This window comes from Octopus bimaculoides, chromosome 13 (genome assembly GCF_046866305.1).
Source record: "Octopus bimaculoides isolate indiv1 chromosome 13, ASM4686630v1, whole genome shotgun sequence".
NCBI classification, from domain to species: Eukaryota; Metazoa; Mollusca; class Cephalopoda; order Octopoda; family Octopodidae; genus Octopus; species Octopus bimaculoides.
In genome coordinates, this window is record NC_142940.1 from 65,358,398 (window position 1) to 65,372,373 (window position 13,976).

Below are 13,976 nucleotides of genomic sequence, written 5' to 3' on the forward strand. Positions count from 1 at the left end.
TAGAAATAGTTGTTTGAAACAAACTTGCCGCCCACAATATTTCCTATCACTTATCTCTTTTAACTACAACCACAACAGATCAACGACATCGACAACCTCCTCCATCTCCTCCACCTCTTCCTCTTCATCGTCATCACCATCATCATCATCATCATCACCACTACAACATAAAAAAGACGAATGCCAATAAAAAAAATACCAATGACTCTTCTTTCCCGACCACAGTGAACAACGATGACTAACAGCCCACCCGACTCCACTTTCCTCATCAGCCCCACCAACCCCTCCTATGAACACCCTCACCCCCATCATTCATCAACATTCAACGACTTCATCACCACATTACAACTACCTAAGCAACAATATCACCAATCATCATCATCATCTATTAACTGTCGCTTGTCTTCTGTCCCACATCGCTTTCCATAACCGCACCCCACCCCCATCAATTTCGCCAACTTCATCTTCAACAACTTAATTACAGTACACGCCCCCCCCCCTTACTATCATCATCACAACCATAGCGTCTCGGTGACCAGCATGTTCTCCCCCACCACTATTATCATCGTCACCACAACACGTCACCATCGCCCCAGCAACTTCCACCCCCCCCTTCAGTTACGTGAATATAACCGCCACACGCTAACACTCCCACCACCACCATCATCATCACCCACTTCACCGCCATCGCTATCACCTCTAACACCAGCCCCACCTCCACTATTACCATTGCTGTCTTCACATCATCATCAGCAGCATCAACGTCATCCTTGTAAAGAGGACATTATGAAATAAAGAATGCTATGATGACACTGCTATGTCTGTGAAAGCGCTCCTTAAACATTAACCTACCAATTCGCTTTCTACTTCAACATATTCTATTTTGGAGTGTCGAGAACAAGTGTTTTTTGTTGTGTACAGCCATTGTCTGTGACAAGGCTTTTAACAAACTGTCTCTCTCCTCCTAAACTATACAATGTACAACACAATCGCGTACATATACACACGTACACGCCCGCGCGCACACGCAAAGTACGCATACACATACACAAACCCACTGCGATATGTTTTGCGGCGTTACAGGGTGTGCTTGTACATATGTGTATGTGTGTGTGTATACATACATAATCATATATATATATATATAATCATATATATATACACACACACACAAAGACCTGTATATGAATATATGTTTATGTGTATATATATATATATATATATATATATATATATATATATATATATATATGCTGCTTGTTCGTAAACACAAACACCTCTATCGCTAAAACATAATACTGTTGATCTGATGTAATAATCATCATCGTCTGAGACGCAATTAACAAAATGCCAGGTGTCATGCAACGGCGTCCATCCGTCCGTGTAGGCGTGTGTCTGTGAAAGAACGCAAAGCAACATGCATCAGAACGCAGACAAGAAACACAGTTGATAGGAAACATTAGTCTATTAGGACATTGGTCGCTCTTACCCTGTCCTTCCTTCATTGATTTAATCTCTCTCTTTCTGCGCAAAGGAAAACCTTCATGTTATAGAAAGGGAAGAAAAAGCGCACCAGAGAAAGGAAGAGGGGGACGGAAAGATTGGTCACACACGCGCTCCATTCCCTTTCTCGAGATTATATATATATATATATATATATATATATATATATATATATATATATATGCACAAAGAAGAGAATAATCTTTGAGAAGTTTTAATAAGTAAAATCCGTTCTTTACGAAAAGATATTGGAAAAGAATACATACATAACTTACATAGATACACACGTGTATATATATATATATATATATGAATAAATGTATACGAGAAAACTGGGTGTAACGCTGGAGATAAAAATGAACTAATTAAATTGGTTATGTAAAATCTACAACACAAAGATAAAGGGATATATGTATATATATATATTCATCTCAAACCAGTTAAGTATTCTGTTAATCTTACATTTTACTGTCGTCTGTTTGTTTTGAGTCTTTTCGTTATTTTAATATAGAACTAACGTTATCATTTTTCCAGTTTTACTTTACCTTGTAATTTCTTTCTATATTTATCTGGAAGTATTTTTGTACGCTTTCCGTTTTGTTTCTTTTACTTTTCTTTTTATTCCTAGTTTTGTATGTTTTTAAGTTTCGTTTCGTTTTGTGAAAACTCTTCATAAAACAACCACCATCATTCTCTCCTTTCCGTTTTAATCGACTCAAAACTCCGCCATGTTCTTACACGTTAATCGGTTGCCTTCTTACTTTTGCTTATCAGCTCCGCGCATTATATGGACATCTCTATCTCTCCAGACTTTGCATTAGCTTAGAAGCTCCCTGGAATTTTTTACCAGAATTGTATTTGTATTTATTTAATATCAGTGACATGCTGCAATTTTTTTTTTTTTTTACCGATTCTTCCCATTCTGCTAACTTTATTGTCACGTCTCTCCTTGAACTCGCTTCCTTACTTTGCTATTTTTACTCAGGTTTTTTGGGGGGTTTTTTTTCACTTATTTCATAATTCTTCTTTCCTTTTTTCCATTTTCTGCTTTCCATTCACTTTTGTCACATTACTCTTGCCCCACCCGTCACGTGCCTCACTAACTTTCAGCCCTGAAAGAACTAAAAAAAACAGATTTGTTACACCTGCGTTGTATTCTATTCTTTATTCCAACCTTTACTCTACATTACACCATATCGAACCTTCAATCCGACAGATTTTCATTATTCCCCACCACATTCCTCCTGCCTTCCCTTATACAGCACAGTCGCTCCCACCTTGACTCTCACGTCTTCCTTACACACACTTAACGATTACACTCACACATTCTCTCTCTCTCTCTCTCTCTCACACACACACACACTCACGTTAACATGAACCACTACACTTCTGTACCTGTACACCTCTGCACACACAGACACCACAAATCCACCCACAAAGCAAACTCACCCTTGTACCCATCTCAAAAATTGACATATTCCTCCCCCCACACACTTACCCAATCATCCTATCTTCACCCCACCCCTTCCATATAACCACATTCTCTCATCCATTTTCTCCTTCTTTCTCTCGCTCTCTCTGTCTCGTCGTTTCTCTTTCGCTCCCTCTCTCACTCATGCTCTTTCTCTCTGCTTGTCTCTCCCTCTCTCTTTTCTCCCTTCCATGGTCCTTTATATTTCCCCTGTAATCTGATTCTCAAGAACGACTAGTGACCAATCTTTTAGGCAAAGTCACTAATTTTTAAGCGTTCAGTTAATACAATATTTGTTAAATCTTATCTTTCTTTTTGTTATTTTTCTTTGTCTTTTTAGTTAACTTTATTTTCTCTCTCTCTTTCTCTGAGCCCTTTCTCTCTCTCTCTCTCTCTCTCTCTCTCTCCATATATATATATATATATATATATATATAAATAAAATATGTATGTGTGTAGCTTGCTAAGCAACCACATAGTTCCAGGTACAGTCCCATTGCGTGACACCTTCGGCAAAGGCCGGACATATTTATGTATATATATAGCTACATACATTTATATACGTACATATATGTATATGTACGTATGTGTGGGTGTGTATGTGTTTGTATGTATACACGTAGATATATATGTTATATATATATGTATGTATGTGTGTGTCTAAGTATGGATACACACACACACACACACACACACACACACACACACACACACACACACACACACACACACACAGATATATATGTATATATGAGCATGTGTACATTTGCGCATGTTATATTTGTACAATTGTCTATGTATTTACATACTTTTGTGTATGTTTTGCTGTTATAGAAACTGCCTGTTATTGAATATAGAACGGCAAAGCATTTTTAATAATGTTCCATTATCTGTTTTTTCTTGTTTTATTTATTCATTTTAATTAATTACATATTTTAATTAGTTCAATAAAAATGTAAAATGTAGTTACACACCTTTAATTACACGTGTTTAAATTGTTCAATAAAAGAGAAAATCCGTAGGCAAGAAAAGCTTGATGGAAATTATCAAAATGCTTAAGCGAAGTTTTTAATAATTTCTCGAAGATATACACGCCACAATACACGCGCACCTAAACCTGTCACTTCGGGACGTAGAGCTGCATACACAGGTGTGAGTGTACGTGCACACACACACACACACACACACACACACACACACGAGCGCACATTCGTGCACTCACAAATACTTAGATACACATCACACGTATGTGGTGGATCTCCGTCGTTCAACGATGAGGATACAGTTGTTCGATCAAATGATCTATCTATCTCTTGGCTTGAATTAACGTGCAAACAACTGAACCGCCCATGGATCCATTTATCCTTAACGTAAATTTTAAGCAGAATCATCGCCTCGTTCTGTGTGTGAGAAGCCTTTTCTTGCACCAGGACCCGCCCTGTAGAACCAAACCAGGTATATAGCTGCTGCCAAGAGAACATCATAAACATTTGTCCCTACTGTGTAAATGATTTCATGTGTACAGCTTAACTTGGTAGTCTTTCATTCCTGAATGAAATTTCGCTCTCATTCAAATTCAAAACCTCTGGTTAATGAAACTTTTCAAAGGTTTCATTAAGAAAAACTGTAGTTTCGTTCATGAGACCCAAACTTTGATCTAAGCTGATAAAAGAATATCACTTTAGAACTGGGATCGATGTAATCGATAGCAATCACCCCTCAGAATTTTACCAAATAAAAAACATCTATGATAATGGTGATGATTAAGATGAAGATGATAAAAATAATAACTCTTTTTAAAATAGGCACAAGGCCGGAAATATTCAGGCTAGGGACTTGTCGATTACATTGACTGTTACATAATTCATTGAGCCAGAAAGGATCAAAGGCAAAGTCGTCCTCGATGGAATTTGAACTAAGAACATAAAGACGGACGAAATGCTGCTAAGCACTTTGTCCGACGTGCTGACGTTTTTGTCTGCTCTAATACGCTAGTAATGTGTGATGACAAGTCCCCTCAAATATCAAGAATCTTCTTTAGGATTCTTGCAGAATATAAGATGATGCTTTTCTCCAGGTCAACAATGAACTTTCAATCACAGAGTATTGAGTTTTACACCAGGTTATTAATCTGGCAATGCTAATGCGAAATATGTATATATGTGTGTGTGTGTGTGTGAACGCGTGTGACCTAGTGGTTAGGGTGTTGCATTCATGATCGCTAGAACATGGGTTCAATTCTCAGAACGGGCGGCGCGTTGCGTTCTTGAGCAGAACACTTCATTTCATGTTACTTCAGCTTCCTTTTCGACCAGGAAAAAATATTGGTGGCGTCATTCGAAGACTAAAATGATGCAAATTATAACACCTGTAGGTCTGATTGGTCATGTGATCACGAGGTTTCTTTCATTCTTTTGTTGTCTTACTATTAATATATATATATATATATGTGTGTGTGTGTGTGTGTTATTAATTCTTTATTCTGAAGGCTTCTAAAGTAATTAAAATAGTCATATTTTTAAAGCATAAAATACTTAGTTTTATAGAACCACTTAACTGTACTGCTTCTCTCTCACTCTCTTTCTCTCTCTCTCTCTCTCTCTATCACACACGCACACACGGATGTCTATATCCAGGCGTTCCTTTAATATCTTCATGAATTGTAAACTTCAAAACAATCTCTTCATCATCAACGATCACGCAAATTCTGAACAAATTTGACCACCCACGCAGACAGAGCCCGGATGAGGAGGTGACATCCGTTATAAAGAATGCAAACGTTTATTATCTTCTTTTCCCACCCTCTCTCTTTTTTCTATTTCTTTCTCTCTCTTTCTCTCTCTCTCTCTCTCTCTCTCTCTCTCTTTCTTTATGTTTAATCTCTTCCCCTTTATTTTCTTTGTGTCACATTGCCCCCTTTCTCTCCCTGCCATCAGTTGGTAACCAACACCCTCACACTAGACAGGCGCGCACACACGTACACACAGTTAAACAAACTTCATATTTTCCACAATTAAATACCAAAATATACTTTACAAATCTTGGTAACTTTATTTAACTTTGACGGAATATAATACATCCAGCGCTGCAATCGCTGGCCGATAACCATTCAATATACGAACGCGGAATGAGGCGGCGACCTGGCAGAATCGTCAGCACGACGGGCGAAATGCTTAATCGTATTTCGTGCCTTTACGCTCTGAGTTCAAATTCCGCCAAGGTCGACTTTGCCTTTCATCTTTTTGGGGTCGATAAATTAAGTACCAGTTGCGTACTGGGTCGATCTAATCGACTGACCCCCCTCCCCAAAACTTTCGGGTTTTGTGCCTAGAGTAGAAAAGAATAAACTAACGAGGAATAAAGTAGCGAGCGGGCAGAATCGTGAACACACCGTTCTGAGTTCAAATTCCGTCGACGTTGACTTAGCCTTTACCCTTCCGGGGTCAATAAAGCAAATACTAATTGAACGACTTAGACCCTCCTTGAAACCTGCTAGCTTTGTGCCATACTGGCGAGGTGTTTGATTTTAGAGTTAAAATTCTTCCTACTCTCTTTTATTTACTGAAATTGTCATGTGTGTTGTGCCTATTTTTAGTGTTGATCAGAATGTAGGACTTGTTGCTTGCAGATATGGCCGGCGTATGGCTCTAGATTTCTTTTCACAAATACTCCCTTCAATATTCGTTTTCACTGGGCAAAAGTTTTCTACCTACAGCTCCGGGTTTCTCATTGTCTTGCTGGAAAACTTGAGGCGAGCCCATCATTTCTATTCACACACACACGCAACACAACACATCCATATAAATAAATAAATAAATAAATAAACGACAGCTGCAATAACCGAATGTTATTCGACGATAATCTCATACTTACGATTTCTTCAGAAATAAAGCAAGAAAACTGTTTCAACTTTTCTAAGATGAAAGCAAGGACACAACTGTCAGTTGGGTGGGGGAGGAGAACGATATATATTGGATATCAGATCGATGTACAGGTGGGAGTATGGATAAGGGACCCTTGATCAAACAAATTTGCTGCTGTAATATGTCATATAACTGTCAGTGCATTATCTTTCAGTAAAACTGTCGTGTGTGTGTGTGTGTGTGTGTGTGTGTGTGTGTGTGTGTGTGTGTGTTACTGGTTCTACAAATAGTTAATCACTAACGCCTTTTCTCGTTTGTGTTACGTGTAGAAGTCATGTGAATCTGAAAGTTCAGATAGCGAAGTCCTTGGTGCCAAATACATGTATTACATTAATGAATGCGGCTGATCAGCAAAGCCATCGTGCAAACTAAACTTCATGCTTCATATATAACCATTGACAAAAGTGCTCGGGTTGTTTTACTAAGCCTGTCATTTTGCTGTATAAAGAAATCAATGGTCGTATTGTAAATATGCTTATTCTGTAAATTTGTGTGTGAAAACTACGAAACAAACATTTCCATTTGTTGTTTAACAGTTCCTTAAATAGTTTTACTCCAGTCCATCATAGAATCAAGCTGTCATCTTTCGCCAAAAAATAAATTTCCACACATTAAAGGACTGAATGCGATAACCTGTTCTTTGCCGTAGATTCAAAAATATCATCTCCACATCAATGTAACTTTTATACCTCTGGTTATGACAAAATAGCAATACACACACACACACATATATATTGATCGGCCATTATTATGATTGACCGTTGACTGAACACTATTCAATTTTTTTTCTCCGTGTTTTTCTCCTTGTCTCCGTATTCTTTCTGTTGAAGAGCGTAGCTCGAAACGTCAAAGACTTTCCGTATTCCCGAGCGTCATACTAATATATACTTTTGTTATTTACACCACCTGTCCTCGTCTGTTGTTATTATTTGTATATTCTCCCATATATATATATATACATACACACACACACACACACACACACACACACACACACACAAGAAACATCTCATCACCCCCAAACGATAGTTGGTCAAATGTCCTCAAGGAATACCAGACAAACCACCTTTACTCGGGTACATTTCAGTCAACAAGTAATCTCGCCTGGGAGAAAAATGTGTGAAAATACAATGGTCAGTTCAGAGCTGCTAATGATCTGGTGGATGCCTGCAGTTCTAAGTTGTCATCTTATTACCAGAAACCAAAGAGAAGCAACTGTGAACTGATTAAAGACTACGATTCTTTTGTTAATAAAAAATAAAATAAAAATATTTGAGCAAGGGCTGCGTCTGTTACATTCTTTTCAGGTTTAGTGAGATCGATGTTATTAATATTTAGTTTAACACCATGCCTGCCCTTTAAGACTGCCCTTTGATTAGATACAACGGTGAAAAAGATGGCGAAAGAGTTGTTTCTGATTTTTTTTAGCGCTCGGTTATGTTAGAGGGAATGAATAATATTTAGTGGGCATAGAAATCTTTGAAAACTCTAAAAATATTGCGATCGCTCCACTTTCTATTTATTAAAAGCTAATATAATTATATGAGGCGGCTTTTGCATGTAACTCTGCCGAGTTCGAAATCTCTCAGCCTATTATTATTATTATCATCATTATTGTTGTTGTTGTTGTTGTTGTTATACATCCTTGTGGAAACTTACTCAAATTACCGTTTCTAAATATTGAAAATTTGAAACAGAGCATCGAAACCCAAAGTAATTTGTGTCTGAATCTTTTAATCCCCAGAACATAGTAAATTTAATTATAAATTTAATAATATGTTGTTGCATTCCAAAGAGCTGTGATAGGCTCAGTGGTAAATAATTGGTTTACACTTTCATCTTTTGTACAACTATATTGCAATTTGCATCGCATCTAATGAAATACAATCCGTTGTGTTTGCATGTAGATTCATGCACATTTTTCTCTCTATAGCTTTGCAACATGTAACATTTTATTAAATACCTGAGTCTCTGCCTGTTCAATATTAATATTCTGATTTATGAAATGATTCTTTCAATAGAGGTTCAATTCCTGGCTGATCTATTGCATTTGAAATGATTCCCTTTAACCTGTTATTTGATGAAAGTTAATAGAAGAGGAAAAGAACAGAACCAGGCTGACGATCATTTAAATTGCTGCTCTCCTTAAATGAATATTGCGTGAAACTGCTATCTTGGCTTAATGCCTCAACATTTTAACATATTCTGTTGCTCTCTTCCCACTGACCTGCATATATATATATATATATATATATATATATAGCCATATCACTTACCCACTTCTCTCTCTCTCTCCACACACACACATTCATGCACAGATATAACCATATATATATATATATATATATATATATATATATATATATATGTGTGTATATATATATATGTATGTATGAATGAAGTGAGAGAGAGAGATAGAGAGAGAGACATACAGACTGATATTCAGACAGAGACAGGAAAGACAGAAACACGCATCCAGTGAGCTAGCTATCACTATTCTTCTTCAGTATATCTCCTTTGCTCTGAATAGCCGCCTCCTTACTTTTCTATCCGTTCATGCTAACGTTATCATTATCTCTCAGCAAATACCATTTTCAGGAATGTAAAGCATCAATTTCGGACTCTCTTCTCCTTTCAGTTTGTCATTTCAACCATATTTCCTTACATTTAAATCTTTGATTCTTGCGGTAAAGGCACATGTTTCACACGATCTCATTTTACACTCACTCACACGACTGTGAAACCTAAAGGGATAATGACACCTCTACACATCTCATTGATAAAGACATGTCAAGGAATTAACTTTAATCCCCATAATTATCATAGCTATCATACCTGTCAAATATTCATACGCACCCCATAAGAATCTCTTCTTTCATTCCATCAATGTACGGAGATGCAAGGAGCAAGTAAAAAGGAATTTCTCACTTTTCTATTGAGCTGATTTTTTTTATTTGGCCTCATGTTAGCCTTAATTGAAAAACCTTTAATTAAAGACTTCCAACCGAGACCTCTCCTTATCTAAATATGTCTACCCTTCAAATGCATTCCGTCCGTGATCATGCTATCGTTTGTTTTTTCACGCATAATATATCTGGGCCATGAGTGTTTATTGAAAAAACGTTAGTCTGGGACTCAAGGGACACTCGGTTCTTGTTTCGGTCAAATTAGGAGACTCTGTAGATTCTACTGCTTCATTAGCTCGACAAGACAGCATGTGGAGGAGGAATAGAATCGCTGGAAAATGGTATCTTATGCAATCCTGAATTCAAATCCCACCATGAACGTATTGGCTTTTTCTGTTGTTTTGAGCTCCATAAAAAAGGTGGGGTCGAGAAATACTTCAGTTTATCGAATCAAATGTAGCCCTCCCCATACCCCGTCATCACCAAACTTGTGCTCAGTTCCTACCGTTAGGGAAGAATCAACTCAGCCGCGCTATGATGTCTATAAGTAGCTTACCTTGACGAGTTACTCAGTTGCGATGAAATTACTTTGGTTTAATTTTCATCCAAAGTTGCAAAATATGCTCTCATGGGACTCATTTCCACAGTGAAATCCATATGGATGTAGATGCCTTTCTAACCTACGTCGTATTGGTACTTAAGTAGCTATACTCAACAAGGAATAGAACTAAAGAGTGAGCCTTTACGTGTTCAGCCAACCTGCTAGAGTTAGCAGCCAAATCTCTTACAAATCATCATCATCGCAGTTGATTTCCCGATCGAGTGAAAGAAACTGTCACTGTTTTTTTGTGTCTTTCTTTTTTCAGGTTTTTTTTTCTTTTTGAACTGGTGACAGGGACTCAGAATGCAGAGAACTGGGACAGATCTGCAACTCGCAGTGTATCTGCTCCAATGCTCTGATCAATCCACCAGTGCACTCCACACTTGGATTGGTAATCTATTGATCTAATTTATTATGAATTGCAATAAGAACTTCCACGGGAGCAGAGCCGATGGGAGATTAAACGCTTTTAAAAGACGTTCACAGAATGTCATCAAGTTTCCCCACCGCATTGTTTAGTCACAGCAGGAAATGCGGTGACCATGAAACTTTTCAGGGCTTCAGAGATTGGTGGGAGAAAGTGTGGAAGTTATCTTTGGGCAGAGGATCGAATCAAGGAATACTTGGTCTCTGTTAAAGGCAGTGAAAAGAACAGGTGGCATCAAGAAGGTTGCTTTGTGTTCTCGGCTTGACTGTCATCGCACAAATATTATCTTCCTCTCTTCTCCATCAGCACCACATTCATATCACTTTGCACACCACCCACCACCCTTTCATCATCATTTTCTCTTCCACTACCCCACCTCTACTACCATATTTCTTTCCTCCCCACCACCACTACCACTCCCACCAGTGCCGTCATATTTCTCTCCACTCCTTTGAAGAGCAAGATTCCGAAACGTTAAACTTTCCACTTTATATGCGCCAATCAATATTCTTTCTGCAAACTATTCTTTGAATTAATTGCCGACCATGGACACCCTCCAACCCCCTCCTCCTCCCCCACTCGCTGCTTTTCTTCAATTCCAGACTTTACGCTACAACTATTTTATATCGTTCCCACGCTCTCACTTTTCAATCTGTTTTTACCAACATCCAAACATTGAACGCTTACGCTCATACTCACGAACACCTGCCCATCGACACACACACACACACACACACACACAAACACACACACACACACACACACACACAGGTAAGCAGTTATACACATTTAAATTATAAAGAACAAGAAGCGGACAAAATCACAAAAATAATCTTTGTACACTAAATGCCTAAATAAAGACAAACTGCTACCACCATCACCACCACCACCATCGACATCATGGTTAGTTAGAGACTTACCAGCTTCTGGAAGCCAACACGTGACTCTCTACATGATCGGTTGATCTGCTATAAATCATAACTTAAGGCAGAAGAAACCTCCCCATACAACCAGATAAAAGAACGCATTATATAATGTGATGGATTCATAGTATTTAGGAAAAAACCGAAATGGTCACGACTGGGATGGCTGTGATCGTACGTTTGTTTGACCCAGGGCTGAACAACAACAACAACAACAACAAATAACACTACCACCATGATGGAATTTAATTTATCAGCTTCAGTAAGATATTTTCTCCTCCTCCCCCACTTCCCTCTTCACATCCCTTATTGATCTCACTCTCTCACCCTTACCCGCACTCCATCTCCTTCCTGTCAGGAATCTTTAAGTTCAGCTGAACAAACCAAACCGATTTCTAATTGGCTAAATGTATGTATATATGCATGTATATACACACATCTATAGATATGTGTGTGTCTATGTATATATAGATGTATGTATGTATATATAGGATAGGGTGCAGGTGTGTCCCTTTATATAAATGAACGCGGGGAATTGAAACAGCTGGGCATTTGATTTTTTTTAGGTCAATTTTCACAGATTGAAACACCACACCCTAACCCACCGTCGTTCACCACTGACTGCTCGAACTGGTACATTTATACCCCCCCCCCCCATGCACTGCTTACTACTCACTGCTACTAACAGTGCTGCTGCTAATACTAGATGTGACAGGGTGATAGTCTCAGTCGGCCACTACTAGAACGAGAGTGCCTTGCTTTATAGAACGGAGACGTGTCTGAAGTGGTTTTAATTTCCTTGATCTTAGGAAATAAGGAGGCTGGTCATGGGTGGAATGTCTTTGAATTAGACGTAGTAGCAGTATGGGCTTGGGATGTAGATGTGGTGGTAGAATTACTGAATATGCTGGGTGCTAGTGACAAGTGGTGGTGGTGGTGTGGTGGAGATTTATTATCATAAGACGGTTGGTAAAGTCAGGGGTGAATGGGAGGAGTAGGAAGAGGTATGTGGCAAAATCGTTAGAGCACCCCATAAACTACTTGGTGGCACCAAATGACGTTATCTTAACGTTCTGATCTCAAATCTCTCAAGGGTCGAACTCGCCTTCGTTTACGACGCCGACAAAATAACAATTCCTTAAATAGGCAGAAGGCCATGGATTTTGAGGCGAAGGAACTGTCAATCCGAAAGAGTTACGCGACAATGAAAGGATTTCAGTTCCGGATGGAAGATATTAATTATATAGAAACCTCAAACTTTGTTTGACGCACCCATAATTCCCTGCATGATTAAAAATAGCAATTTATAGGTGCAGGCATGGCTGTATGGTAAGAAGTTGTCTTTCCAACGACATGGTCCTGGGTTCATCCCCACCTGCGTGGCACTTTGGACAAGTGTCTCAATGTAACCTCAGGAGGACCCAAAAATTCCGAGTGGATTTAGTTGAGGGAAGCTGAAAACCTGTCGAACGAAAGCACTAAGAAAGAATTATCCAAAATTCTTACTCCCATCATCTTAATAAACAATTTCTCTCTCTCTCTCTCTCACTCTATCTGTCTATCTATCTATCTATCTATCTATCTATCTATATATATATATATATATATATATATATATATATACATATATATATATATATATATATACACGTTGCGGAGCGGGGGCTGTTGTGGGGGGGATGGGTAGATTACCAGCTTTTAAGAAAACTTGGCAGCATCCAGTTAGCGTTGATCGAATAGACACACCATCCGTCTCAAACCCAACGCTTATTCAGAAAATGTATCTGGGATTACATTATGCAATGCGCCTTTCCTAATGTGTGTGTGTGCGTACGCGCGTTTTTGCTTACATTTTAGCCAAATAGTAAGGCAGTACTTTTGACCCGTTTACAGAAGCCCCGAAACGAGTGGCTCAGAGATGAGAAGGTGTCCGGAAATCTGGCACAAATGTTTTCAATGGAATGGACTGTGAGGTGTTAGGTGGGGATGTTAAACCAGGAGATAATCAAGTCTTTGGCAGACTTTGAACTCACAACGTGAAGTACTGGAATAAACACCACAAGACGTCCTGCCGCGCCATCTTACAGTTCCGCCCCTCCCCCTGCGCTCACGGCTTGCGATGTCTTTATCGACTCCTAAAGCAAAGTCGCGCGCGCACGCACACGCACACACACACACACACACACACACACACTCACTATGTACCACACTTCACTGTCCCA

General features: G+C 38.7%; 1 protein-coding gene across 3 annotated transcripts in view; it reads left to right on the top strand.

Annotated features, from left to right (window-relative positions):
* The window catches only part of LOC106867776 (scavenger receptor cysteine-rich domain-containing protein DMBT1), a 355,233-nt gene that overhangs the window by 146,129 nt on the left and 195,128 nt on the right, over positions 1-13,976 (top strand). Inside the window, exon 1 of one of the 3 annotated variants that reach the window (XM_089362002.1) lies at positions 1,799-1,942. The exons of the other annotated variants lie outside the window; for them this stretch is intronic. Coding sequence (XP_089218128.1) covers positions 1,914-1,942 — 29 coding nt within the window. The 5' untranslated portion in view covers positions 1,799-1,913. Of the gene's footprint in view, positions 1-1,798; positions 1,943-13,976 lie in introns of those variants that run through there. 3 annotated transcript variants of the gene reach the window in all.